General features: G+C 40.5%; 1 protein-coding gene across 11 annotated transcripts in view; it reads left to right on the top strand.

Annotated features, from left to right (window-relative positions):
• Positions 1-27665, top strand: part of DNAAF8 (dynein axonemal assembly factor 8) — an 88280-nt gene that overhangs the window by 3793 nt on the left and 56822 nt on the right. For 8 of the 11 annotated variants that reach the window (XR_010466335.1, XM_065030890.1, XM_021291960.2 and 5 more), the window contains exons 3-11: positions 1337-1450; positions 2266-2748; positions 4194-4290; positions 4727-4868; positions 5817-5963; positions 6794-6859; positions 9090-9458; positions 10550-10709; positions 25271-25462. Coding sequence is in view for 10 of the 11 variants with exons in the window: in XM_065030890.1 (XP_064886962.1) it covers positions 1337-1450; positions 2266-2748; positions 4194-4290; positions 4727-4868; positions 5817-5963; positions 6794-6859; positions 9090-9458; positions 10550-10709; positions 25271-25462 (1770 nt within the window). In the remaining variant the exon portion in view is untranslated. Of the gene's footprint in view, positions 1-558; positions 854-1336; positions 1451-2265; positions 2749-4193; positions 4291-4726; positions 4869-5816; positions 5964-6793; positions 6860-9089; positions 9459-10549; positions 10710-25270; positions 25463-27665 lie in introns of those variants that run through there. The other 3 variants (XM_065030896.1, XM_065030895.1, XM_065030894.1) reach the window with 2 other exon arrangements.

Consider the following 27665-nt stretch of genomic DNA (forward strand, 5'->3'; position numbering starts at 1 on the left):
TGCACCTTTGTCCGAGTGGTTTCCACTTGTGTGAAGATACATTTGTGCATTTGAGATCTGTAGTCTCAATGGGCTGTGCTCCTGCATTTAAAAAAGGCACTGACAAATGAGTTTTATGCCCTGAAGTTCTTTCATTACCCTCACATGCAATTTATTAAGAGGAAGGAAGTTCTGCTGCAGTTTTCTTTGTGTTAGGAGAAATTAATTGTACCAGACAGACAGAATTCCCCAAAGTGTGAGTTAGTGAAAATGTCCACTTGCAAAACAAGGGGACAAGCAGGAAATCTGTGTCCTGACTGCTGAGGAGGTGCTTGATCTCATTTTGGTGTCTATGCATAAGGATTTGTTTCAAATTTATATCTTATGTTCAGAAAAGAGATTTTCAAAACTACGTAACCTCTGTCCAACCAAATATCGATACCACTTTGCGTTCTGAGTGGGTATGTCATGGCCCTGATTGCAATCACAAGCCTTCATGGCCCTTACCAGCCTCACCTGGGGCTCCCACCTGCATGCCCAGCAGCTCTATTTAAGCTCAGTGCTGAGCCTTCACTCTTTGTCTGAGTTTTTTTTGGAGGAGCACTGATTTTTAGTTGCAGTTATGGTTGGTCTGGACCAGAGCTGCCAAACTGTTTTTCACTGGGGGCTGTATCTGCTGCTACTCCTATATTTCTACAGTCCTAAAATTACATTCTGCCCTTTGAAGGCAACCGTGAAGCAGATGTGGCCCCAGTAAAAATGAGTTGGGCACCCTGGTCTAGGCTTCTACCTGTGAATTGGCTTTTAGGCTTGATCTTTGACCTGCCTCATCACCACAACCTTGCCTTATAACCTCAGTTCTTCACTCAACCTGGTAACTAGCTCTGGCCTGTTCTGCTTATTCCTCTCAGGTGTTGTGGGACTGGGCTTTGGCTGGTGAGGCTTTTGCCTTTCCAGTTACGTGCTGCTGCTTCCCTTAGGGAGCAGCCCTGCTCTTGTTATTCTGTGATGGTGAGTGAGGTAATACAAAGAATCACTTGGGAGTTAGAGAACTTGCCCCCTTTGGTCATTACTTTGCTTCAGGGGGATGTTAGTCATCAACCTTCTTGGTGATTCAATGTTTTATGGAGTTTTTACAATTGTAGCTTGCTCAAATGTTGGGTCACTGTAAGACAGCCTAAGTTATTGAGCATTGGGCCATCAAACTGTCTAGTGAAGATGCACCTGCAGAAGAAATTCTTGTCTCTGAACTTCAGTCAAGTGGTAACATAGAGTTTGTCACTGCAAAACAGATATTTAAGTGAGCATTGTAGTCTCTCATTTCATTTATCTCTCTCTCTTTTTTTTTTGTTTACAGTCTGATTGTGAGAGCGATGGGGAGCTTTTCATTTTCCAGCGGGAGCAACCAAACTTAATTCCTGACCTGTCGGAAGAACTGATGGAGTTTTCCCTGGAAGACTCAAACATGCAGGTTGTTGACTGCTGTGTACAGGCTGAGCTGCTGTAACCTCACTCTTCTGATTGTCTCCAGTGGGGGTAGCTGCTGTTCATTTGAGCTGTTTACCTGAATTGTGTGATAGAAGAGCATGGTCCCTAGTAGTTTCTCCCACTAGAGACTAGATCTTTTTCTGTTCATACAGTGACCTTTTAAAGTTTTCTGGTTTTGAGATTTTTAGACCTTTTTTGGCCCATCTCCTTGTAGTTTCTATTGTTGTCCTTTTTTCTTTTTTTTTTTCCTGTGTGCTGACACTGTGCAATGACTCCTAAAGTTTTCAGGTTTTAAATAGTTTCAATTACCATTTTACATATCTAGAAAATGTAGAATTAGTTAGGTCAGTGAGTCCTTAGTAAGGAGGAGGGGTATGAAGTTTATCCCTTGACCAGCTTTTCTGAGATAAAATGATTATGTTGTGTCTGCAGTGATGAAGACTGGGCACCATTGGAAGCTGGCAGAGAAGCCAACTGACCCTGTTGTTTCATCATGGGAAGACTAACTTACTGTGCTGCTTTTCCATTTGTTTATCTTGCTATAAGAAATATCATATGATGAACAGATGTAAGGGAAATTAATTTCAAAGATGTTTAATACTTCCTGAAGTCAGACTTTGAAAAGTAAACATTCTTACTATTTTCCATGATGGATGTGATGTGTGCTGTTGCCAGATGGTGTCTGAGTTGGAGCTGCTATCTGCCAATCACTTTGTTTTGCTTTACTGTCATGTTCTAAAGCTTAGTGAGATGTGACTTTCTGTATGTGTGTATTTTTTCTACCTGTAACAAATGCAGGAAACAGGAAGGCACCCATGGGAGGTCTGGAATGAAGATCTGGAAAGTTTTGGTGTTCAGATAAAAACAGATGGTGCCCAAGTCGTTGCAAAAGATGATGTAGAAATTAAAGATGAGACTCCAAATCTTGCCAGCCATGCTGAAGACATTTCAAGCCAAAAGGGAGCTGGTTTTGAAGAGTCCCTTGCAGATCCCACAGATCACATTGAAGAGAAAGAACTGGACAGGAAGCAGACCAGGGAAAGAGGAAACTCTTGGCTTAAAACAGCATTGTCTGTGGAAGAGCTAGACAGTCAAAAAGAGAGAAGAAAGCTGATAGAGACAAAAATACTCTCCAAAATATTTCTGGAACCATTATCAGGCTGCCCAGAGCTAGATGTGAAGCCTCCCTCACATGGCATTAGCAACAGTCTAGAAAGATTTTCTAAACAGGAAACCTCCTCACACGATCATCTTCAAGAACTAACTAATTTATCATTCCGGGTAAGTGGCCCAAGTAAGTGGTTTTGGGGAGTGCTGCTCGAGGGGTGGAGGGCACAGTCATGTCTTAAAGAATCCTGCTAAAACGAAGAACTGAAATGTCAAATTCTGCACGCACCACAGCCACCTTTGTTGCTTTCATTCTTGTCCTGAGTTTGGGTTTTGTTGGGTCATGTGCTATACAAGCTACCAACAAACTACCTTTGTCTTGTAGGGCTGTTTTTTAAAGCCCATAATGGTAGGAAAAGCCATGGGCCTGCAGTGTGGTTCATGGTCCCATTCAGGAAAACCAACCACGACATCTGTGGGAACTCTTCTGGTCCCAGGCAGGCCTTGCATAAAAACAGTGACCTTTTCAGCCTTCCAGCACCTTGCTTCTCCTGGGGAAAGAGGGGAAGGAAAAGGCTGCAGGCCTCACTTCTGAGAACCAGAAAGTCAGAAGTCTTTCTCACATTAGTGGTAGTGAGAAGTTCTCAGCATTATTCAGGATCAGAATATGTATGCTTGGTCTTGTATCAAGTCATCTTTTTGTCTGTTTTACTGTCTCTGGTGGTTTTCTGTAGCCTATATCAAAAGGGTTCATGATTGTCTGAGAAGAAGCCTCAGCAGAACTGGATGAAGTAGCTGGAAGGAGGCACTATCCAAAGAGATACAGTAAATGTAATTCCTTTTGTTACAGCACTTCCTTGGGGAACTGCTTAAAGCAAGCTGGCAGTGTAGTTAGGGGCATCATCTTTTGGAGACAGTGAAAGGGTGAGGAAAGGTACTTAGAGGGATGGACAGAGACAAGTAAAATATGTGGAGATCTGGTACTGTTCGTGAGTTTGAGAGATCAAGGAGAGTACTTGCTGTTGGAAAGATACTTTACTATGCAAATGCATGTGGAAGACTGAGCCATGTGAAGGACGTAACAAAGTTATAGCCTATCCTATAGCACGAAGGGTTGGGTGGATACTGAGGGTGGATTTATGCTTCTCCTTTCAAGGAGCTGTCAGTTCAGTCTATTCTAGAAACATCTTCTAGACTTCGCAGTTTCAAGTGTGGAAGGAGGAGGTACTCTACCTTTTTTTTATATTTGAATGAATGTTGGTTAATACTTCACTGATTTCTCTTAGTAATTATACTGTGCTTGCCCATGCTAGATGTGCAGAGCCTTGGCAATGATGTGAGGCAAGCTGTGTTCAGACAGTAAATATCCTTTTATTAGTCATGCCAGTTGTTGAGGCTCATGGTGAAGCAGCTGTGTCTGAAGCGACACACTGGTTCATCTACTGGCAAGTGACAGTGCTGGAGACAAGTAAGGTGAAATTCAATGCCATTTGTGTGTTTATATGTGGTGGAAAAATCTGATGGAGTTTATTCAAAGAATGTGAGTCAAAGGAATTTTTATTTTGTAGCAGTCTTTTGAGAGTGAATTTTCCACCACCTTCTGGCTTGTCTTCTTTCAGAATATTGAGAAATGGGATCTAGACAAGATTCTTGAGGAGCTGAAGCAGCGGAAAGATAACACTCATGCAGAAGTTGCTTTCTCCCCACCAGATCATGGTAACACTGCTAAATTAATACCAACTTTGCTGAAAAATGTATAAATATAAATAAAATTCAGGTTCTTGTGTTTAAGACATTCCCTGCAGCATCATCTTGAATGTTGAAATTGAGGTGGGTTTTTTAATGCCTCTGTATAACATATTTTTAATTAATTAGCTTCCCTCAAGAGTTCATTTTGCTTGTGTAGCTTGAAACCAGTGCCTTGTGACCTGTCATGGCCTAAGAGTGAATTGAACGAGAAGGATGAAGGTTTGAAGTTAGAGCCAGATGCCAGTCGTGTCTTTATCCTTCCTCCTCTGACAGGCTGTAGAGAGAGGGACAATGTGAAAGTGGGGAAGGGGTATATTGGATGATCTCGTGGCAGAAGACTGCAACTGGTGATTTTTTTTTTTGCTTGTTTTTTTGTTGTGTTTTTTTTGTTGTTCTTCCACAGACACCTTCAGGATTAGGTCTGAAAATCAGCTCATGAAACAGCTAGAAGAGTTGTGTGCCAGGCAGTCCAGGACAGTGTCTCCACTCTGCAGGTGGCCATCATCCAAGCTGTCCTCCTTTCAAGAACAGCAGGAAAATAAGAAGTAGGTCCTTTTCTGTCATATACACTAGGTAATTATGATTGGCAGTGGGGATACCTGGAAACTTGTGTTCTGTAAGTGCTTTTCTCTTTATCCTCTGCAGAAAGCTAATATTGTAGTTGAAACACACTACAGGGATGTTAAAGGGGAAAACTAAGGCTCATTCATGTACATTTTATGATAAACAGTGTCCTGCCACCTTAACATTGTCCATCAACCACCACTTTTGTCTGGACCTTACAAGATACTTGGGACAAATGGGAAAGCAGGAAAACAATGCTGAGCAAATCATCATGGCCACACTTCTTGTCATATAGGGTACCAGGCTGTCTTACCAGAACCTCAATTTAGCTAAAATATACAGGATTATTTTTGTAGGTATTGGTGGAGATGTCAGTGTGTCTTAGAGGGTTCTGTGTGAAGAAAGTGGATTTCCAGACTTTTCAGAGAGAACAACATCAATAGTGGCAGCTCAGAGGAACCAACAGTGAAACAAGCCAGTCAAGCAGAAGGTGCAATGAGGATACTTTTCCAGGACAGGGAGTGCCATGAAGATTTTCACTTTGTTATGATCTGAAGGATGAAATAGAATTGCCAAAGGAGGTAGAGAGGAAAAAAGGACCTGTTTTTACTGATTTACACTGGGTTTTTAAAATCTGTAAGCTCTTTGGTACCATAGCTGCCTGCCTTTGTTCTACAGAATTATTTGACGTTGCCAGTTTTCAGGAGATATCCCTCATTGTGCTGCCTGGCATCTGTATTCCTTGGGGGAAGCCGAATCTTTGAGTTCAGCTTTCTAAGGTGGTGGAGAGTAGGCAGGAGTTTGAATCTATACAGTAGCCAAGGACAAAGCTCTTTTCACTATCCAATTTTGATCATAATCCACACCCTGCAGGACTTCTTGTCTGGATAAGGCAGAGGACATGCTTAAACAGTGTTTTCTATACTTAGGGATGTGGCCTTCGTATCAGCTTCACAAAATTCTCGAAGGAAGGACATGATGAGATTACAGTACCCACCAGAACCTGTAACTGTGTATATAGATTTAAGAGATGCTAAACCACAGAAGTCTGTAACATCGGCTGATGAGAAACTAAGGTAAATTCTGGGTTTATTTTTGGTGAGAAGTAACGAAAACTAGGAAACTGAAACCTCCTTTCCACATCTCATACTTGTGAAATGTAACTTTAAAAGTGTTTTCTTCCACGCCTCTGTGACTTTAGTAGGAAGGCATAGCTGCTATCTGAGCACAGACAGTCTCAGGAGAGAATAACTTGTCTCAGAACACACAAATGTGTGGGGATGCAGGCAGCACAGAAAGGACATGCAAATCATTCAGGGAAATAACGTTTAGAAAGTTTCCATCCATAAAAGAGTGGGCAGTGACTGCAAAGCTGTGCTTACAGCTGTCTGAGTTGGGCCAGCATTCTGACAGCTGTGTGTACAAAATGCACATCCTTCACTCCAATCCTGGCAAGAAACTGTAGGTGCTGATTTCTGCCTCCTATGTGATAAGAGGGGCTTATATAGTCAGTTATGAGAAGCCAAATTTTTCTCAATCTGCAACAGATTCTGGCAAATGTCTTCTCCCTGAGAGCTAATGGTGTCTGAGGTAGCTGTTTGCTCCCTTCTCAGAACGTATGTTTGCTGCTTCAAGAGGCTGAAAAAAACAGTCACTGGAAGAAACCTTGTAGTTAATAAGTCTCTAATAGTCATTGCTAAACAGCTAACACATTTTGATATAGTTGCTTGAATTTTTTTTTTTAATTGCTAGAGTAATAGTGTGAAGAATTATCCATGATACTGGATACCTTCCTTGAAAGTATCTCTGTTTTTCATAATGGCTCTAAATTTGCATCCTAGCGGTGATGAAAAGCCAAAATTCAGCTGGAACAGAGTTAACTAATGTAGTCTAATTTGTTTCATAGTGCAAGTGACAGCTCCAGTGAAGAGGAAGAGACTATGACAATGAAGGCCCAAGCAGAAAGGAGAATGTAAGATTTTTACTAGGACCCTAGTTTAAATGATATGACGTTCATTTTCTCTGAAGTAAAATAATTGTGCTAACAGTGATTACAGTGAGAGCTTGCCTACTGAAATATCAGCATTTCTGGTCTTTGCAGAAAAAAAACCTAAAATAGTAATAATGAAAGTGCTTCAATCTGTCCCTAGGAGATCACTCTTTTCTTGTTGCATGGTAAAGATACTAAAGCTAGAAGGTAGTTGTTGATCTTTGAGGCAGTATAGCACCTTGCTCATGTACAGCTGCATGGAAATGGCTCAAAAGACAAATAGAGCAGACTTAGGTGGCTGCAGAACCTGAATCTTTCTCCAGACATGTTTGAGTGACACAAGAACTGTTTTTTAAATGACTCAGAAACAAACTTTGAAAATTTTGTAGCGAGTTGACTCAGATAAACCTTTATTTTTAGAAATAATAAAATAGGTTAGAATAGATGTTGATTGAAAGAGAATATTGAATACAGTGTGTGGGCAGGAATGCTCTCAATTCTTAATTGCGGGGGAGAGGAAGAGGGGAAAGGGGAGAGAGTGTGATGGATGGAATCCTAAACTGTAAATTCTTCAATATGCCCAGATGCCAGTTTTTTTCTGTTGCTAAACTCTGGGCTTGATTCATATCCATAGGTTGATAGACATTTGTTTAATGTGAAGCAGATATGTCAAGCTTTAAACATCTTGGTGCATTTATGCTCCGGATTACATTTAGAAGTCTGAAGTGTGCAAGTTCACATTACAGCAGTGCAGAGGACAAGCAGAACATTTGTATTGTTGTGCCAGCCGATTACTCAGTTTCTACTTGTTTGAAAGATTAAATGATTCAGCAAGGAACAGAGCCTAAACACTCAATGTAATTTAGAACATCTAATCCCAAACCAGCATAAAGTACGGGCAAGATGATGCTTGGGGAACTCTGGCACTGATGCAAGTGTGGAAATTGCATCAGTGTAAATCTGGAGTGATGGGGGGCAGAGCTTAGCTGATTAGATTTGGATTCATTTTAATGTTGCTGAAGAACATATACAAAAATGAAATGCCTGGAAAATGTCATTCAGTTCTGTTTTTAAGTAAGGAAGTCTCATGGTCTCAGGGTATGATCCTGGTCTTGTTCATGAGGGGTCAATGCCACTTGTACTCTTATCTGGGTGGGATTATTAATAGGGTTACATATTCTGTAGTACAATATACCTACATATTAGGGCCTTGGAGTGTTAGTTGTTTTGATCTCCAGGCGCTCAGCCTAGAAAATACACTTCTGGTTTGTCTGTGGTCTACTCAGGTAGTCAGTGCCATCTCTAGTACTGTAGCAGAATGCTGCCCTCTTATACATGGCTCTCCTAAAATTAGCACTGCTTAGACATAGTTCTTAGTGGTGCAGTCATCAGTGTGAAATGTGGATTTGATGGTACTGGATATGATGGCAGATGTGAGATCCTTAAGGAGAAAGGATCCTAAAGCATAGGTTTAGTTTAGGTAAGTACAGCAGTACAATGTATACTCATACGCACCACCTAACTGCATCATTAATACTCAACTAGATCTGTTACTCAGTCCATGTACTGCCATGAAAACAGTGTATATTATTTGCTCATAACCACCAGCTACAAATTGATGGTAGTCTTCCTGTAGCAGGTGACTCTGGAGACTCATCATTGAAGAGAACAGCAAGACAAAATAACCATATCTGCCCATTTTGTCATGATAGGACACTTCACAACAGAGTGCTATCACAGTGTTGTGGTTGCTGACAGTTTAGCATTAACCTGGAGGAGAGATGGGTGAAATTAAGCCAAACACTGAAAATTAGAAGAACTTTTCTTCTGTATGTATTTGAATCCCAACCCCTGTATCCAAAGGAGACAAAAATCTGTAAACTCTAATTTCCGTGCCAACATTATATTTGTTCAGGACTCTTCTGGTAGGTGTGTGTTGTGCCTGAAATGCAGAAGAGGTGAGTAAATTGCTAGTAAGATCAGTCTCATGTTCTGTCACTGCAGTGTTTTATGTGTTGCCTGTGTGCTGGTGCTGCCGTTACCGATAGCTGTTCTTTGTGTAGATGCCCAGTCCTCGTTTTGAGCTGTCACTCATATGAGAAGTTGCTCAGAATTTGAATTTATTCATATAATGCTCTATCTTGATTAAATCTGGGGTTTGGGGGGGTTTTGTTTGTTTCATTTTGTTTTGTTTTTTTTTTTTTTTTTTCAGGAGGAATTGCTCAGGGAAAAGCCTGTTACTGCAACAACTCCGTGCAGCCCAAAAAGAAGCCTCAGAACTTCTTCATAAAACATCTACCTTGACTGAAAATCTTGAAGACATAAAACAGGATCCAGAAAGACTGGAAGATACAGGTTCCTCTAAAATAAATCAAACTCAATACTTCGAAGTGAGGCAAGAGACAAATAAGGTGATTCCCAGGAAAATGATGAGATTGAAACCAGAGGAAAAAAATACTCCCTTGTCAAGCTGTGGGGGCAATGGAGCTGACACAGAAAAAGAAAACAGAAAGGAAGTTGAGGAGGTTCAACATCCAGGAAATTCTCCAGAGTCTCTTCTAACTGCCACTGAATTCCCAAGGTACCACACAGGGTGCTAGGGAGAAGGAAAAAAGGGATCGATTGAGGAAATAACAGAGTTATTTGTGTGTCTACCTCCTTGGGCTTAGTTTAATGTAGTATGTTCTGCAAAAGGTCTAATTTTAAAGTGAAATCAGGTGGTTGCCTTATGCACCTGCCCAGCTATTTGGGAGAGCTGCATTATACAGACTTTTCAAAGGTTATATTTTGTCTGCTATTTTCAGAGTGAAATTTAACATTTTGACTTTGACATGTGAGCCCTTGAAAGAATTAGAATCTGCTTGCTCTAGAGACTATTACTTTTTCAGTGTTAAACAGTTGCTGCCTTGCCACTTAAACACTTCAGCTGCTGTGTACTTGGTTTAAAAGGCAGATGGTTGGTTGCAAGTGTTTTTTTCCTCTATGGGACTCCTGACATTAAAGCTCATTGCTTCCATCAGTTCCATAAAACTCCATTTTGTCTACCTGTTAGCCTGAAACATGGGTGGCAGACCATGGCTTGGCAAGAATCTGGGTTATTTATTGTTGGTCAAAATAACTTTAATGAGCTTGATTTCTTTTTTGCTATTCTATTGTTGTGGCACCTGGGACTTGAAAAGTTAAGAAGAAATTGAACTTAATATTTGCCATGGAAGTGGCAGATTAAATCTTTCTGCAGACATCAAAGTACAGAAAGATGGAAGGCCTTGGCTCGTGGCAAAATTGTCACTGTGTTATAGCAGATAGGAATGGGAAAGGAGTTAGACTGACAGTTTTGGTGTGGACATGGGAATGAAACATCCCAAGCATGCTTCTGCTTAATGGAGTTCTGGTCTCCAAGTAGATTGTTACCACTTATCAGAGCTTTGAGGTCTGCTTTTTTTTGTGTTTTGTGGTGGTTTTTTAAGAGAGGTGATTTCATCCAATGACAACTTCTTGTGTCCCCCCCAAACACCATAAGCACTTTCTAAATCTATTTTAGCCTTTCACGTCATGATTCACAGTCAAGTGTGTGGTATAAATATCAGCAAAAAGAAATGCAAACAGATGAACAAAGTTGCTTTTTCTCCCAAGTGAAAAGCTTAAGCGAAGAAGAATCTGTATATTTTTCAGGACAGAAGAAAGTAAAAGAGAGAGATCCCAAAAGGAAGAGCAGATGAAAGAGAGACACAGGAGACAGAGATTCCAGGAGCAGCTGGAGAGATTGCAGCCTCAGCAGTCAGTTACTGGAAAGCAGCCTATGGCAGAGAACACCCCTGTTTTGTTCCACATGGTTAGTAGTTCAATGTAGGACTGTCCCTTTCAGAATGGTTCCTGGCCAAATGTATGCTCCTAGAAGCAAAAAGTAATTTTCATTGTATTGTTTAAAATTGTTACGGAGCACCATTACCTGATGAGATGAGCAGTCCCACAGCTCTTGTCTCATGCTAATATAACAATATTTTTCTCACCTTTCCTGTGTGGCGAGTGTTCCCCTTACAGCTGCCCAGCAGGCTTGATGTGTCAGGGTATGACAGGAGTCCTGGCTTGCTGGAGTCAATGGGCTCTGTGTCATGTTTCATGGGAGCAAGACTTTCTCACCTGATTTTTCATAACTTTTTAGAAAAAGTGAAATATTTTTACTATCATACTGCTAAAGTAAAGCTTATGTTGAGTCGTTTTGGTTGTGTGTCCCTAGCAGCTTTATATTTCAATTTTGTGGCTAGGTTTTGAAGATTGTGGTTTTGGTAATAGGTTTTGCTTTTGGCTGATGTCCTGATTAGGGGAATATGAAATTATCCTAATTTTTTCCAGAGCCCAAAATATGGCTCAGAGGACAGGGCTGGTTTTCCTCCTGAAGAGATTTGTGTATGTAGTCCTAATTCATCCTTGTACTGATTTCACTGAAAACAGGGTCAACTGAGAAGGTAAGGAGAGAGGAGAAATTCCAGAATTTGTCCATGGGTGCAACGTCAATCGTGATTTATTTGGACTAATAGCAATAAGAAAGCTCTGCTGTTGGTACAAAAATTGGAAGACCTTATAGTCCTAACCTGGGGGCTGCCTGATTTGTTTTGTAAGCAATTGATAGGTGTATTTCTGCAGATTGAAAGTTTATATATATCTATATATCTATATCTATCTATATATATACAGGATTAATAACTGGTGAGAAGTACAGGGCTAACACTGACAGCTGCATTTTCCTCTGTCAGCCTGCCTGGCAAGGACAGTGCACTGCACAGAGCTCTCTTTTGAAGGTTGTAAAGGTTGTGAATCTAGTCTTCAGACTTGCTTCTTTCTCAGTGTGGGAGGTGCCACCAAATTCCAGTTAGTCCTTATTAAGATGCAGGCACACGCTCAGTAGAAATATACTTAAGCCTTGCTCACTCATTCCTGACAATGCACCAAGTGATTGCTGGATTGTTCTGTACCTTGATAATTTCCCATATTTGCTGCACCGAAGCCAATGGCTTAGTAATACGGTTCCTCTCAAGTATGGCTCAGGGTGTATCTACACCATAGTCTTGCTGTAGCTGAATTGCAGTGTAAAGTTGCCTGTAGTAGCTTTAATGGTATTTCTGCCAGTAGGTCATAGCACTGTGGACATTGGCACAAGCTATCCAGCCCAGGATTTAGTCACTTCTGATGCTTGTGGCAACAGCTGCCTGGTACCTAAACTGACAGCCTGCTTGAGGGAAATCTGCCTGAACTTCTGAGGCACACTTGGTAGAAACAAAATCAGCACAACCCATAATAACTGTCCTGTGAGCAACTTTGCTCTTAGTTCTTCAGAAATGCTCATTATTAAAATTTAGAATGAAAAAACGTATCAGTATCATCTATCATATACAACAGTCATTTATCAGATTGCTTGAAATACATCTTGACAGCAAAATGTTTTATTTTTATTAGAACAAGTTTTTCTTTTCTGCTGCACTTACGAAGGCAGAAAAACTTGTATGTTTTGACATTTAAAACTAAAGAAGCTGTAATTTGGCAACTGTGCCTCAGTGAAAATATCTAATATCTATATATAAACCTGTATATTCAAAGAGCAAGCCGCAGTGTTTGACAGAGTAGCACATTTTCAAATTTGTTTTTGAGTCCTCTGTTTCGGCAATGATAGATGTTCAGATCTGGAACACTTGTCATAGTTTCCAGAATTCCTCTGACCATTTATAATGTATATAAATAATTGAATTGAATAATAATCAGAGGGAAAGTTTAGAAACTCTGTAATTACTGTAACTGAGGTGCTGGGAAAGAAATGCAAAGGAGATGTAAGAAGCTGCATTACAGTTCTTGTCTAAAATTTAAAAGCAGTGGAATTCAGATTTAACGCTGCTGTCTTTTTTTCTTAACCTAGTTCAGTCAAACTCTGCACTCAGCTTCACTCGGTGTGAAGCACTAATAATGAGAGCCAGGACTGGGAAGAACGCTTTCAAAACAGAGCAGGTAACTTAGGAGATGAACTTACTTTCAGAGGTACTCCGGCATCTAAAGAAGGGGCTGATATCCAGTGGTATTTTCAAGACACGCAAGTACCAAGTTTCCCTGGAAATCAGTGGGTTCATTCTAAGCATTCTGCCTGCCAAGTCTGTGTCTTTTGGGTATCTGAATACTTGTGTGATCTGGCCCACCTCTTATTTTCAAAAATGCATGGAAGAACCAGATTTAAAAAAAAAAAAATCTGTTCCCTTCCACCACCCAAACATTCAGTGACACTTAAGGCTGGCATGGGTTGATCTCTTCTGAAAACGTGCCCCTTAACCACATTTTTACCTTTTGATCTAATTCAGAACTGATTTAAGCATTTACATTTCTGCTGAAAGCCAGCGGAGTGCTGATGTGATACATACTGTAAGGTCAGGCTGAATTAATAGTTTAGAGTAACACGCATGGGTTTTGTTTCAGTATTTCCGCAGAATTGTTATTGACAAGGGAGACAGAAGGAATGCTGTGCAGTATGTAAAACAGTTAAATGGAGGATGTAAAGTGAAATTAGTTTGATCTGTCATTTCACTCATCTTATGTATAATGATAGAGTGACTTAGTACTGATGTTGATTTCTATATTACATTCCCATTAGATGCAATCCAGATAATAGTTGTTAGTTTTGCCAGGCTTGTATCGGAGTTTGATGCCAGCAAGCAGTACAGGCAGGTTACTCTGTAAGGGAAGACAAGCCGGGAGCTACAGGTGACAGCAAAGCAGGCAGGGGCAGAGGCCCCACCAGCAAAGAGTGCGGTCCCACGGTATCCAGACAAGGAAAGTGGAGAGGGTCAAGTGAAGGTAACCAGTTAGCAAGTCTGGTAATGAGGTAGGTCCAAGATCAAGGCCAGAAAGTCAAGTCAGGGTCTGGTTTGGGTCCTGTGACAGTACACAGGGTCAGCCAGCAGCCCAGGGAGTCCACAGGGATGGAGCAGGTCTGAGATCTAGTCACAAAGTCAAATTGCTTGGTTCAAGAGCAGAGTTCAGATCACTGAGGTGAGGCCAGGCAGAGGCATAGCTGCAGTGGAGCTCAGTTGAGGACCACGGCCAAGTGTCTCAGCTTAAAAGCAGCTCCCAAGCAAAGGGGGATGGACCCAGCAGAGGCTTCATACTGTTTTTCCCACAGCGATCTCATCTGTAGTTAGGTGCCTGAGCTTGCGTCAGAACTGGCCTTCAAAGCAGGCAGCTGAACTGCTGCAGGGAGTGGTGCTCATGACCCCGATCCTTTACATCCAGCTATGGAATTAATTTGACAGCAAATAGCATTTAGCTTTTATTAAGCTCTTTTATTGCTAGGACAAAATAGGTGTTTTCAATAGGGTTTCAGCCTGCTTCTTTCTTTACCTTTATTGTTTTATTGAGATATGGCAGAACAAGATAATGCAGTTTGAAAGCTATTAGGAAACACCTTGTTACTGGTACCTTAAAAACACTGTTTTATCTATCTTTTACAGCCAAACTGTTTGGAAAATGAATGTGTTGACTCATACTGAGGCATCTAATTTTTCTTGGCTACACAATGACTTTGGCTAACCTTGTGTTAGTTATTATATTACCATGATCATCATCTTATTGCAACTTAGCCTTACAGCTAGCTTACAAAACAAAAACATTCAGCCATAGAACTGAGTCATTCTAGCTTAACAAATCTATTAGGCAGATACTTGCTTTTCTATCTTGAAAACATAGACTCTATGACCTTTCTGTCAAAATTGGTACATTTTTTATATTAATATGCTGTTGACTCAGCTTACTGATGTCAGGTAAAATTCTCAGCCAAAAAATTTTCTGCTTGCATTCCCACAAGGCTAAAATTAACAATATGCTATGGTCAAAAGGTTTCTTGCCCTTTGACGGCCTTATTCTCACTTCAATCTAATATCATTTCTACAGGAAAATCCCTGACACAACTCCTGGATGGTACTTGCTGTCAAGAACAGTGCACAAGCATTGTATGTTCAGTTACTGTGACAGTTACCCTGGATTTACAGAGTATGACTGAAAGTAGAGATTGACTTCTGAAACTTGAAGGGATATTTTTAGTTCAATTACTGGTCCCATGTGTGTGTTTGATGTAGTAGGTGCCTTGATCTGCACAGTTGTCAGTGAAATGCTTTTGATTCTTTTACCTATCTTACTAAAATAGATGTCTGTAATTTCTATTACTATTGTATGGGTGTCTTGATCTTTTTCAGGCAGCAGTGCTTGCATTGACATTGGAAGGTGCATTTTTCTTGCATCTTACCGAGCACAGGGGGTTGCTCAAGGACATTGTGAGTCCCAGGATCCCAGCCTAACAGTTTACCAGCTGGACCATATGACTTGGGCATCTCACCAGCTTCATTATAGAGCACTGTACATGAATGCACTTAGATGATGTCCTAAGCAGTACTTAAAAAATATCTGGTTTTATTGCTGTGTTGAAAATACAGAAAGGAAAAGAACTGTAAGAAAGTGAAATTTGTCTCAATAGAAAGAATGTACACCAGTTATGAAAGGAATAGCTTTTGTTCTGCACAGACTACACCAGTGTATCTCCAACAACATGGTGCCTTATACAGATTTGGAAAAGCTGAGGAAAACCATTTAATTTTATTTCAGTTATAATAATCTTGTGACACAGTAACAGATTTTTTTTATATATATCTGTATTACTCTGAAACTGATCTCACATGTAATAAATCACTCTGACCAAATGTTTTCATTCACACTGAACCAAAGCAACTGTTATGTTTGCAGCTATGTGTATGTAACTGAATCCAGTATTTAGCCCTTACTATTATTTTACTATAGCTTAAAAAAAAGAACATTAATAGGAAATATTTTGCTATTTTTACAATGCTAAATCTTCTTCTGGCATCAGAGCTGAATTTGGCTTGTGCTTCACTCTAGGTCTTCCTCTCTTGGATGGGCTTGGGCAGGCTTGTGGCCAGCAGTGATGTGCCGAACAGCCAGCAGATGGCCCCTGAATTCCTCCTTTTTTTTTTTTCCAGGGAGGTATTTAATGAGTTCCTGAAACAAGATTAAAATCTCTTGTACTTAATGAACCTGCTGTCTCAACTCAAGAAAGGCTTAAAAATAAACTAAGGCAATTAGAGATGTAGTTATATTTAGCATGCAAAAACAGAAGGCCAAGATTCCTGTTTGTACCGCCAGTCCAGCACACAGGATTCAGAATAGCATGGAAGTTCCCAAGAAAATGTTTTTCTAGCATAGATGACTGTTAGCTGGCACAAAGCCTGTAGTTCTGGCCTTCTCTTCAGCTTCCTACTTGGTACTAGTGAAAGAAAATAGGGAGGTATTTGCTAGCACTGTACATTATGCTTAGGTTGAGTTTGTCTGGTCTATGGTCTCTTTGGCTGCAGCCAGAGGAGCTGAGGCTGCTCCTGCCTCTGCTGTGGCTCAGGATGGCACAGATCTACCCTAAGGATTTGCCTTAATAGGCAAAGCAGAGGATCTAGGCCTTAAATGTCTAAATGTCTGTTATAAACAACTTCCTTTGCACAGGCAGAGTCTGCTTGCTCGCTGTTCTCTGAGGAAGATATGTTATGGTAGTGTGTGCTTTGGCACTCTTAGGGTACAGATTGAAGCAAGTCAGGCTTTACAGATACATAACTCTTCTCAGTAGTTCTGCTCAACAACCAGAGCAGTTAAAAAATGACATACAGCCATCCCGCTTTAATAACGTGCTGTCTGCTTCAGGAGGTTTCTCAGCCAAGTTGCTGCATATATGCTCAGAATCAGGAAATTCATCTTCTGTACTGAATGTAACAGGACTACCAAAAGCCATAGGGAACCTTCCATTTAACCTTCCATGTGGAGATCCAGTCTGACAGTTTCACAGGGTCTCCCACCTTTGTCCATTGCACTTTCTAGCTATGGAATGAATTAAACTTTTTTTTTTTTAATAAATGGCTCCTTTCAGTGTTGTTTCTCTGGCTGGAGTTTGAAATGGCCCCAGGAAAATGCGAAATATTTAATCCTTTCTATTCCTTGGCATATCTTGGAAGTTATTAAAATGAGTTTAGGCTTATTCTTGAATATACTTACACATGATCTTGACAGATAAGAACATTTGTTGCTATTGCTTAAGGGAAAGTTTAATGTAAGTAAAAAGAATATAGTTTCCAGAATTACATGCATGAACTTGCTGCCAGTAGAGGTCCTAAATACTCCTCCATTCACATCAGCAGGATGGCTCAGATTAAACTTGAAGAGAAGACAATAACGTAAAATGTCCAGGGGCTAAATTCTAATTCTCATTTAGAAGAGGGCAAGAGGACAGAAAATCATTTCTGTACCTTTTGTCTCTTCAGGTCTTTGACAGGTCCTGTGTTTGTTGGCAGAAGGATTAGCGACTGTAAGTTTGCAATGTGTGAACAAGTGCCAGTCACGTTTAATTATACAGAGAGATACTTTCTGCCATGTATCTCTCTTGGAATAGGAATAGAATTCACAACTTCTGGCCTTACCTCAGGGCTGTGATCAGTGATGCTATTTGTAGATGAAAGGGGGCTGAATTTGTCCCTCTGTTTTTTGAAGGAGATGTACAGACTTGTCTGACGCAGGTGCACTACCTTAAAGAAGCTGTGTAGTTTAAACTGTATTCCTAGTTTTTCACGTGCCTTCTGGTTTAGTGTTATGTCTTAGGTTGGACTACAGTTCCAAATCTTAGCATGTTGGGGAATAAGCTTGGTCACAGCTTGTAAACACGTTATTATACAAATAATAATTATGGACACATTATACTTAGTGGTAGGAAATGGAATTCAAGGCTTTATCTGAGATTATGGAGTAGAAGTATGATGCAGTTATTTTATTTTAAAAACACAGGGCTCTGTCCAGCTCTGTGCCAAGCATCTGAAGTTCCCACAGGCTTCAGTGGATGTTGTAAGCACTCAGCAGTTCCCAGAATCACAAAACCCCTGTATTTACTGCCTTGGAGAATTCAAGGGTCTGAAGGGTTATCTGCATAGTATTGTGCAGCTGGACACACAATCACAGAGCCTGTATGGCAGACAGGGCACAAATCCATTTCTAAACTGGAAGGTGTGAAAAGCAGGCTGCTTGAGCTTTGGTAAAACTTCCTGATAAAAGCAGCTGAGCATAGTTGCCTCCTCCCCACCCCCTTTTTTTTGTAATTGGGGGATTTCCATAGTGTATCAGGGGAGATGCAGGAAAAGATAAATAAAGACTAGAAAAAAAATAAGGCCTTACTCACGTTGATGAGTATATGGTGAATCTCCTGTTGGATCAAACTAGGAACATGTGCCAAATACCAGCCTAGTTTTGAGACAGCTAAACACCAATTCCACGCCCTATCGCAGCATTTCAGAGTGAACATGTGCAAGCTCATTCCCTGCTGTGGGTCTGGAAATCATGGCACATTTTATTTGTGAGGCATTTTGAAATCATTTGAAGAACAGTGCTATGGAAGATACAGATCCTACTTTATAGGGTTTGGAGGACGTGATACTGTTTCAGGAATGTCAAGAAAGCTAACAGATGAATTTTGAAAGCTCCTTGATAACCTTACACTGTTCCTCTTCACAGTGTTTTACAGGCTTTTGCTAATTAATCCAGCTAGACAGGGACTAGGATAAGGAAATATTATCTTCACTTTACAGTTTCACAGAGAAATAATCCATTCCAGAGGCAGGACTAAGGCACAAGTTCCTGATTCCCAATCTTGTGCTCACATGAAATGTGTAAGTAATTAAACTTCTATTACTTAATTCAGCTGCTTCTTGTTAACCAGGAGTATAAGCTCATTAGAGGAGGAACTTTTTGTTACATATGCTTAGAATATCAGCACAATGAGGCTGTGAATCCTTCTAAGCCTCTCCAAGTGTTACTGTAGTGTAAACACTAATCATGGAAAAGGCACTTCTCATTTTTAATGATTATGTCTCAGAAAGCAAACAAAATCAAATAGGGTTCAATGTTACTTTGATTTTAAATTTTAGTGCAATTTCTAGAGCAGTTCTGTATTTATCTGAGGAGTCAAGCTTTTGTCAGAAAATTTTCCCACTTCTGACAAAGAGAGAAGCCGCTTGTTACTAGTTACTTGTGCCAGTTATTTGAGTGGTTTTTAGCTGCACGCAGTCTTGTTTCTAAATGGCCTCAATTTACACAATTTTTCTTGAAAAATATTTGCGTGCAAATACCCATTTTCAAACATTTTTGGTTTGGTAACATACTTCACAACCACGTAAATGTTTTGTGTTCTAATAAAGAGCATTATTTTGGAATTGGTCCTTAGTCATCTGAAAGCCGGGTTGGTATTTGACCTGTGCTCCTAGCTGGCTGTAAATACTGCTTAGAACATCTATGTCCTAATGAAGTAATTCAAGAGCAATTCCATCAAGGAAATCATCGTTGCTTTAGCTGTGCTTGCCTATCAGAGCTGACTAGATAGATCTTCCTGTTTCATTCACAGTATTCTGGTCCTAAAAAGAACATTAGCTGTTTGTGTAAGACTGTGTAATAATAACAATAATGTTCCAGGCCCAGGACAGGACACAGCAAGATGATGAGGGGTCTGGAGCATCTTTCTTATGAGGAAAGGTAGAAAGAGCTGGGTCTGTGTAGCCTGGAGGAGAGAACAGTGAGAGGGGATCTCATCAATGCTTATAAATATCTTAAAGGTGGGTGTCGAGAGGATGAGGGGAGACTCTTTTCAGTGGTGTCCAATGACAGGGTAAGGGGAATCAGGTACAGACTGAAACACAGGAAAGTGTGTCTGAATATGAGGAGAAACTGCTTTGAGGGTGACAGAACAATGGAACAGGCTGCCCAGAGACGTTGTGGAGTCTCCTTCTCTGGGGACATTCAAAATGCTCCTGGATGTGATCCTGTACAACCTGCTTTGGCAGGGGGGTTGGACTGGATGGTTTCCAGTTGCTTCCAACCTCAACCATTCAGCGATTCCGTGAAGAGATCACAGTAAGACACGTACACAAGAGAGCCAGCGTGGCAGGGGCAGTGCTGTGTACTCGCATCAGGAGTAGTGTGGCAGGACAAGCAGAAGGGAGCAGGTTAGGACAGGGTGCACAGGTGCACAGGCTACAAGATTCTTATTCAGGAGATAATGTCTGATGCTGTGGAGTTTTCTTCGCTGCAGATAGCAGAAGAAATGTCTGTTGAATTTTGGGCCAAAAATACTTTCTGCCTCAGTGATCACGCAGTGTCTCTCTGCTTACCATCTTCTACGGGCCACATCCTTGACTCTTGCCAGAGGGGTTATGCATATCTTTGATAGCACAGCTGAGCCATTAACTCTAGTGAAGCAGCTGAGAATTCCCTTAATGCAGGCTAATGCAGAAGTGGCATAGAACAGTGTAATTCACACTACATCACATCTCTTGGTTGCCTTAGTTTGTGTTGGGAGGGATTATGGACAGGATGAAGAGGGATTTTTGCAGAACACTGACATGTCCTGAGCCAGAAATGTAGCTGATCCTCACTATCATTAACTGTCTGCCGGTGTTGTGGTGGCTGTAAAGCCGCTTTAAATTGCACTTGGGGTTAACCACGCTCAGCTGGCTGCAACGTGAAAAGGTATACAAAGTGAGTGTTGCTGTCCTTGGTTCCTGTGCTGAGCTGTTCCCTTCTGTGCGTCTCGTCTGAACTGCAGTCCTATATTCAGTAATTTCTGGCGACGAGCTGACGTTTCTCTTTGACACTTGCCCTCTTTATGCTCCAGCAGAGACACTGTCAAGCTTTAGCACGCTTATGCTGCCAGACATGGAAAAATGGTTTCTTCTGAATCAGAAGAGGTTATATTCTTCATGCCCAAAATGAAGAATAACTGTCCAGAACAAGAAGATAACTTTCAGCAAATAATTTCTCTTTATGATAATTTTTTTAACTTAAACTCATGATATGTAATGCTCTAATTGAACGGGAGGACTACAGAGTTCGTAGCAAATAATGCTTCCATTATGCATCTCTGAATTTGTGCAGTCTTACTTTGGCAGAGTTATCTCCTTTGGAGGATCGTAACTCCTCCATTTCAGCAATCTGAAGCGCAGCTCAGATCAGAAAATGTCAATAACATCTTGCCACCATCATATTTTTCACATAACCTCAGCATGTTTGATTCTCAGAAAGCCATTGGTGCTATAGAGAGTGAATATAGTACAAAAATGCATTAACAGAAAGACCATTCAGACCATTAGCATCAATCGTACTCTGCTTTTTGTTTTTAAATGTTGCCTTCCTAATTACAGTATGTTCTGCCAGTTGCATGCAGGAAATGCAGATACTTTCCTCATCCTTATCCTTTGTTCCCGCTTTGCAATGATCAAGCATTTCTTTTAATAATTTCAGGGTTTATTCCACAATTTATTGTGGAATTTCAAATAATTTACCACATGGCATTGTCATCATTTTTCCTTCCCCACAGAAAGAAAATGAACAAACACTTGACATTTCCGATGTGTCTTCACTGAGTGCAAGAATTTTTAGAAGCCATGAAGGTGTTTTCTGCTTTGCCTTAGACGGACAGAATTGTTAAATGTGTCCTAACTATCTCCTCTCCTACATTAGCAATGTGACCATGTGGAAAATAGACGTATAATCACATAATCAACATGGTTGTGTTTTGTACCATGAGCTCTGTCTATAACGAAGCATGAACATGCAATGCTAGAGCTATTTCAGCATAAGAGTATAGGATTTTCGTTAGAGAAATTAGCCAGAGCTACTAAAGGACCTAGAAATCAGCTCACATTTACAAGCAGCACGGCAGATGCATCATTTGGCAAAAGATTTCTGCAGTCAGTAATTTGCCATTCATCAGGGATTGCCTCTTAAATCTGTGATCCAAGCTAGGGTGCAGATGACATAGAAGGATAAATTTAGACATGGCTGAAAACAATTATTTTGATTAAGCCTTCAACCAATGGGAATAAGATTCTTCCTATTCCTTCCCTTCCCCCTCCCTCACCCCCTCCAGTAAAGAAGGAGGAGACTGTGTGAGTATAACTTATCTTCATTTTACATGTAGTGGTTGTTTTGATTTAGGTCTTGCTGTTGTAGAGTCTGCTCAATGTAGTAGTGAGTGTTTTTTGATGGAATATGATACCTTGCTTCAGGGTTAGCATCATTTTAGCTAGTATTGGAAAAGGTGCTGGAAGGAAAACATCAAAGTTTTGTTTACCTGTGAAAGTGAGACCATATCTTTAACTTAAATTGACTTCTCCCTGACCTGTCCTTCCACTGGGAGAAACCATCAGGCTGGGTGAGCTGCTTCTGCCTGGAAATACTCACTTGCTGTCTCAGGTTTATATGGTGAAATGAACTTTCCAAATGTTTAATGTGGGGTGGTTCCCGATCAGCAGTTGACAGCACGTGCTCTCTCTTGCTCTCAGCCTTGTACCTGGCTGGAAACCAGCAGCAAAGTTGTCACCTGGCCCTCTTGACTCCTGAGCTGCTACTCGCTCATTCCAGCTTCTAACGGTTTTGATAATTTTTCCCAGGGATGTTTGTCCAATCTAGTATGCAGGCGTAGTAAAAGCAATGCCAACTAGTCTTTTAAAAAACAATCAGCACAAATATCATTTAACCAATTAGAGCTGTTTTAATAGAAACAAAATGACGTTAATCTTGGCTGATAAACTTGTATCTACTAAGCTTCAGCTTGCTGCGATCATAAACAGCTCTGCTTTTTTAAAAAAGTAAAGGAGGTAAAATGCCTTTTTTTTTAGTTATGTGTATGCATGCCTTCACATTGCAGGGTTTTTTTTAATGAACAGTAGTTTCATTTGGGGCTGTGCCTCTGTGTGTAACTTCAAAACCGCTGTAGCTGAAATCTAGAAGATAGGGGTATCCTTAAGTTGTCTTGCAATTCCTTTTTCCTCATTTCTTTGTTTGGTGCGGGTTTGGGTGGAGGTTATTGACTGCTTAGTGTCGTTAATGCTTCTGCTTGCGCTGTTATGTTAGAGTGGAGGAAGTTGGCCAGAATTATGGGTGGAGGGCTGGTTGGAAAACCTAGCTGAAAGGTTGTAAGTTGCAATATTGTAAACTATAATTGTAAAACACAAAAGCAAACGCTTTGGAAATAGAAAATTTTATCTTATTTACTTGATGGTAATTGTTGGCACTTGACTATCAGCTGCATGCCTGTCTGTGATTGACAGCACAAGTCTAGCCAGAGCAACCAAAAATAGCCCAGTGTGTGAGTAATTTTAGTCTTTTTATAATCTAATACTGTCACAAATAAAAGCTGGTGTAACATGTAGGCAAATTGAACTCTCTTCACAGGTAGACTAGGCTAAATTGGGTAATGCTGTGGAAAGGCATACTGAGAAAGCACTGAATGTATCTTACTTCTGCAGTTCTTGCCCAGAATTAAATAGAATTAACTACTTTTTTATTCATTAGCCTTAATATTGCTGAACCTAGTTAATTTCTTCTATGCCTAGGTTCTTGTTTTGGGTTAAGGAGGCTGGCAGAGGGAGGAGAGGGAAGGACCAATATTGATCAAAACCTCCCTCATTCTCAGAGAACCTTAATAAGCAAAATTCTTGGCTGATCTTGATCAGAAAACCTATTGAGGCCTCCCCTGCCGTTATGCCAAGCAAATCTGGAATAGTTGGAAATTTCCTGCTGAGGCATTAGTAGATACTGTTCTAATCTTCAGCTCTTGAGTTACCTCCTATCATGGATCCCCACACCCTTGTTGAGAGGAAGAATCAATCATTTCTCCAACACAGGATATAGAAGAAGCTCATCTTTTCCCGAAAGTCCCCAAATTTCTTTTAAGGCCTCTTCCTCAGAGAATTACAATGGTAGGGTCAAAGCCCTGATGAATCCTGTCAGCTCTCCAGGACTACAGTAACGTTAGTAATGCAGATCTGCAGCATCAGAAACCTTTGTATGACTATTTTTCCTTTATTACTAATTGCAATTTTTATTTGGTACTTGTAGGCAGTGCTGTGCCTGTGGCATGTATTTTGGCACCACAGCGCTGGATGACACAATAGATCTGCTTGTGGCTTTTTATTAGTATATTTTTTTTGAAAACCATTTTAAGGAATTGTCTATTTTGAGGACAGACACGAAAGTCAGGCTACATTAACTTGTCAAGTGGATTAGTCATTAAACACCTTTGTGGACATTTTAATTCAGAATTAAAGTGGCTTTAATTGGATTTAGCTTACTTTGCTTCCAAAGTAAATTCAGGTAAATCAAATTAAGTTTAATTCAGTGTAAAGATGTGGGCAGACATCATCATTACTGGCTATCTGGAGCAGCTGAAAATGTAACTGCTTAGCTGCTCCTTGACACCCGCCTGCTCCTGTTGTGTTCCTATGGTGGTCCACACAGCTCAGCACAAAGAAAGGGGTGCTTGCTAGTCATGTGCTAGAGTAGGTTATTTAAGATTAATTCTGCTCACCTTAATTAGCAGTTTAGTCTGTTGGCTGACCATGCTGGCAGGTACAGGAAATGCAGTCGTATTGTACTTTGCTGACTCTGCGGTGGGGAGTTGGTGCTCTAACATGTAGCTTGGAAATGTTAACCCCCTGAACAGCTCCAGCTATTTGCAAAATGAAGGTATGTCCACATCTGTCTGCACTCAAGGATGCTTTGGGGGGGCCCTGAGGGTCCTTATGAAAGGATCTTAACTGCTGATCATCAATACTCTTATATATACTGGAGAATCTTTGTAGTTGTAGGGACTAGGTTCCTAATTTACAAAAGAAATTTCAGGGACAGCAAATCTACTATAGACAGGAATAGCAAGCCTGCTGTTAATTACAGGGGCAGCTACCATATCTTTAGAAGAGCAAAAGAGATCCCATAAACTACAACCCCATGGTTCAAGCTTAAAGTTGTTCCTTAAAGAACAGATCTCTTAAAGGAGAGGGAAGTTGCATTCTAAATAACCAAGTAGCAATACTAAAGTAAAGAAAGGAGATAAGTTCACTTCAAGGTACCATCGTCTATGAAATGAGGTATATTAGATAAGCAGAAAATAATGAAAGTTTTGACACTTCTATCAGGTTTGTTTTGAAGGAATTTCCCCACTTATTAAAAAAAAAAAAGAAAAGCCAAAACACTTAATCTTAAAGAATACAGGATAAATTCTATCAGACTATTTCCAACTGTGACCACATAATCTTCCATTCATCAGGCAGTGTTCAACTAAATGAAGACCCAAAAAAACCTGAAGTGCACAAGGAGGTGTTGCTGATACAATGACCTTGCTTTTATGGCTCATGCTTACTTTTTGATAAATGCTTGCTAGATAGTAATTACCCCTCCTGTGATGGCAATGAATGTAATTAATTTGTGATGATTAATACAGTTCCAGTAATCTGAATGACTTCTATTTTCATACTTTTTTTTTGACAGGAAGCCTCTTATTTGCCAGAAATTGACACATTGCCTAGACCACACAGTATGAAAAATGAGGTGCTGCTTATGACCATTTGGCTGTCAAGTTGTGGCCAAGTAGCAAGAGATCAGTGTGGTGAGCAGGTTCCTGACATGGTGCCGAGAGCAGCCAATATCTACCAGGCCCTTGTGACATGGCTTCTCTCTCTGGTGAGTACATGAGTGACAGTGCACAAAAGAAAATCTGCATGATTAAAGCAGTGATTTGCCCTCCAGTGAGTACATAATCATTCTTGAAATCTCCTCCTTCCAACAGCTACACACACACACACACACACAAAGTAGTGGCTGAACAAAGAGGAAATTATTTTCTAACTCACCTTATTACCTTAAAATCAGTAAATAAGTCTTGCTGAACTCTGTGAAAGCTGGATTGTGCCTGTACTTTACAAAGAGCAGGGCACAGAAAGTAAGAAAAAATTGTTGACCCTGACTTGCAGTAATCAAAGGTGACTACTGAAAGCAGAGAGCTGTCTAAGTATTATACTTTGGCCTTGGCAAAAGAAGCAAATGGGGACAGGTACCTATTTCTTTATGCTTGTTCTATTTAAGATTATATCATTCTGACAATCAAGAGGGCTATAAACAAGTGATGGTCTGTTTCATCTTAATTGTCCTTTGGATCACATATTTTTCTCCTCTGAAGAAAACCACCTTTTCCTCACTATTCCTGTTCATCCCACATTAGCCTTTTCCTCTAGGGAAAGCAATGTGTGCTTTTCTTCCCTACCCTGTGTATTGGCCTCATTCTTTTCCCTGGTTAAAGACATTGGCATGCCAATACCAATCCATGCATGCAAGGTAGATTTCTCCCTGAGCGGGCAGCCTGCACAAGGCTCTTGAATCACTTAAACTCCACTTAAACAATATTAATTGTTAATGATGTTCACACTTCCATTAAAACATTGCTAACATTCTCTAATGTTTGTTCAATGCTAATGAAAATTGGCACTTGAACAGCCCCAGAGTCTGGATCTCCCATTCAGAACGTAGTAAGCTCATGACCAGCTGCAGAGTGAGCTTTCTTCCCTTGTGTTATTCCCATTTGAAAAGTGTGAGCTCTGATTGTGGCAGCTCTCTCCAAGCCTGAGAAGGTGACTCAGCTGCCAGGGTTCAGCGTCACTCTCCTGAGACTGTAGGGTCAAATGCTGTGATGGGCTTTGTGTCTAATAAAAACTGGGGTAAAATCCACCAGTTTATCACGCAGGTTCTCAAACAGGTGTTGGATAGCAATGAAAAGTCTGCATTTGAGGCATTTTTTGACCAAGTTCTCCTCTGGTCAAAATCTATGTAATTCCACTGATTCATTGGATTCCTGTCTTGCGTAAATCAGAATATCTTTACTGATTTCATTTGAGATATGTTGATTTCTACTGTTTGAGAACACAATGCTCCTGATGCAAGCATTCCCCCATGGCAGAGCTGCTACAGAATTTCCTGTGTGAAATGAGTGTTCAAAGCAGTCAAGGACTTGGTAGTGCTATTTTGAGCAATACAGCTCAGCTACACAACAGTTTGAAAATTCACTCTGCTTTATGTTGAGAACTCATTTCTAAAGGCATTTATCTCACTGTAAATAATTTTGGTTTATATATGCAGTAAATAGCAGAGCTGTTAATCCCTCTAAAGATCACAGTGATGATATAAAGCATGAGAACAAGACTTAGTGATTTCTGTATTCACCAGAATCCTGGGAAGGAATTATACTTCTGTAATTCAGACTTGCCTGTCTCCTCATCTTGTGCATGACCTGGTTTGGGCATCTCTGCCTCATGTGGCTGCTATTCCTTTCGCATGGCTTTGCTTGTTACCTCTGTCTCCCACAGCCTTCTGCCCTTTTCACCTGCTACCAAGGTTTCAGGATACTTTGCAGCACTACAATGCCGTCCCAATTTGTTTCAGGTATCTTTCCTGTCTCTTTTCTATGCTGTAATAAAGTTTCTCATGTATTTTGTATGATAAAGTGCATCACATTTCAGCCTGTCTTTGAGTAGCCTTATGAGCCAATGAGTGGTCTATCCTACTGGACACCTGTTTCTGGAACTAAACTGATATTCAGGATAAAAGATGTCTAGTGTTCATCTTGGGGTTGGCAGAAGTTGCTTTTTGCCCTTCTTGTTTTGGATCAGATCTGTGTATTGGAATATTGGAAAATAGAATGTTTGCCCCCTGCACACATGTGTATGCAAAAAAATCCATCAAAAATAAATCACTTCAGTCTAACTAAAAAGTGTATTCACTGGATAGGGATTGATGGGATTTTGGCTATTAGTGGTCACTAGCAGGGAAGACAAAGTCACATTAAGGAAGCCTGCACTAAGTCCTCAGAGTGGCATGGTCATTTAGCATTGAT

The sequence above is a fragment of the Columba livia genome, chromosome 15 (genome assembly GCF_036013475.1).
Source record: "Columba livia isolate bColLiv1 breed racing homer chromosome 15, bColLiv1.pat.W.v2, whole genome shotgun sequence".
Taxonomy (NCBI): domain Eukaryota; kingdom Metazoa; phylum Chordata; class Aves; order Columbiformes; family Columbidae; genus Columba; species Columba livia.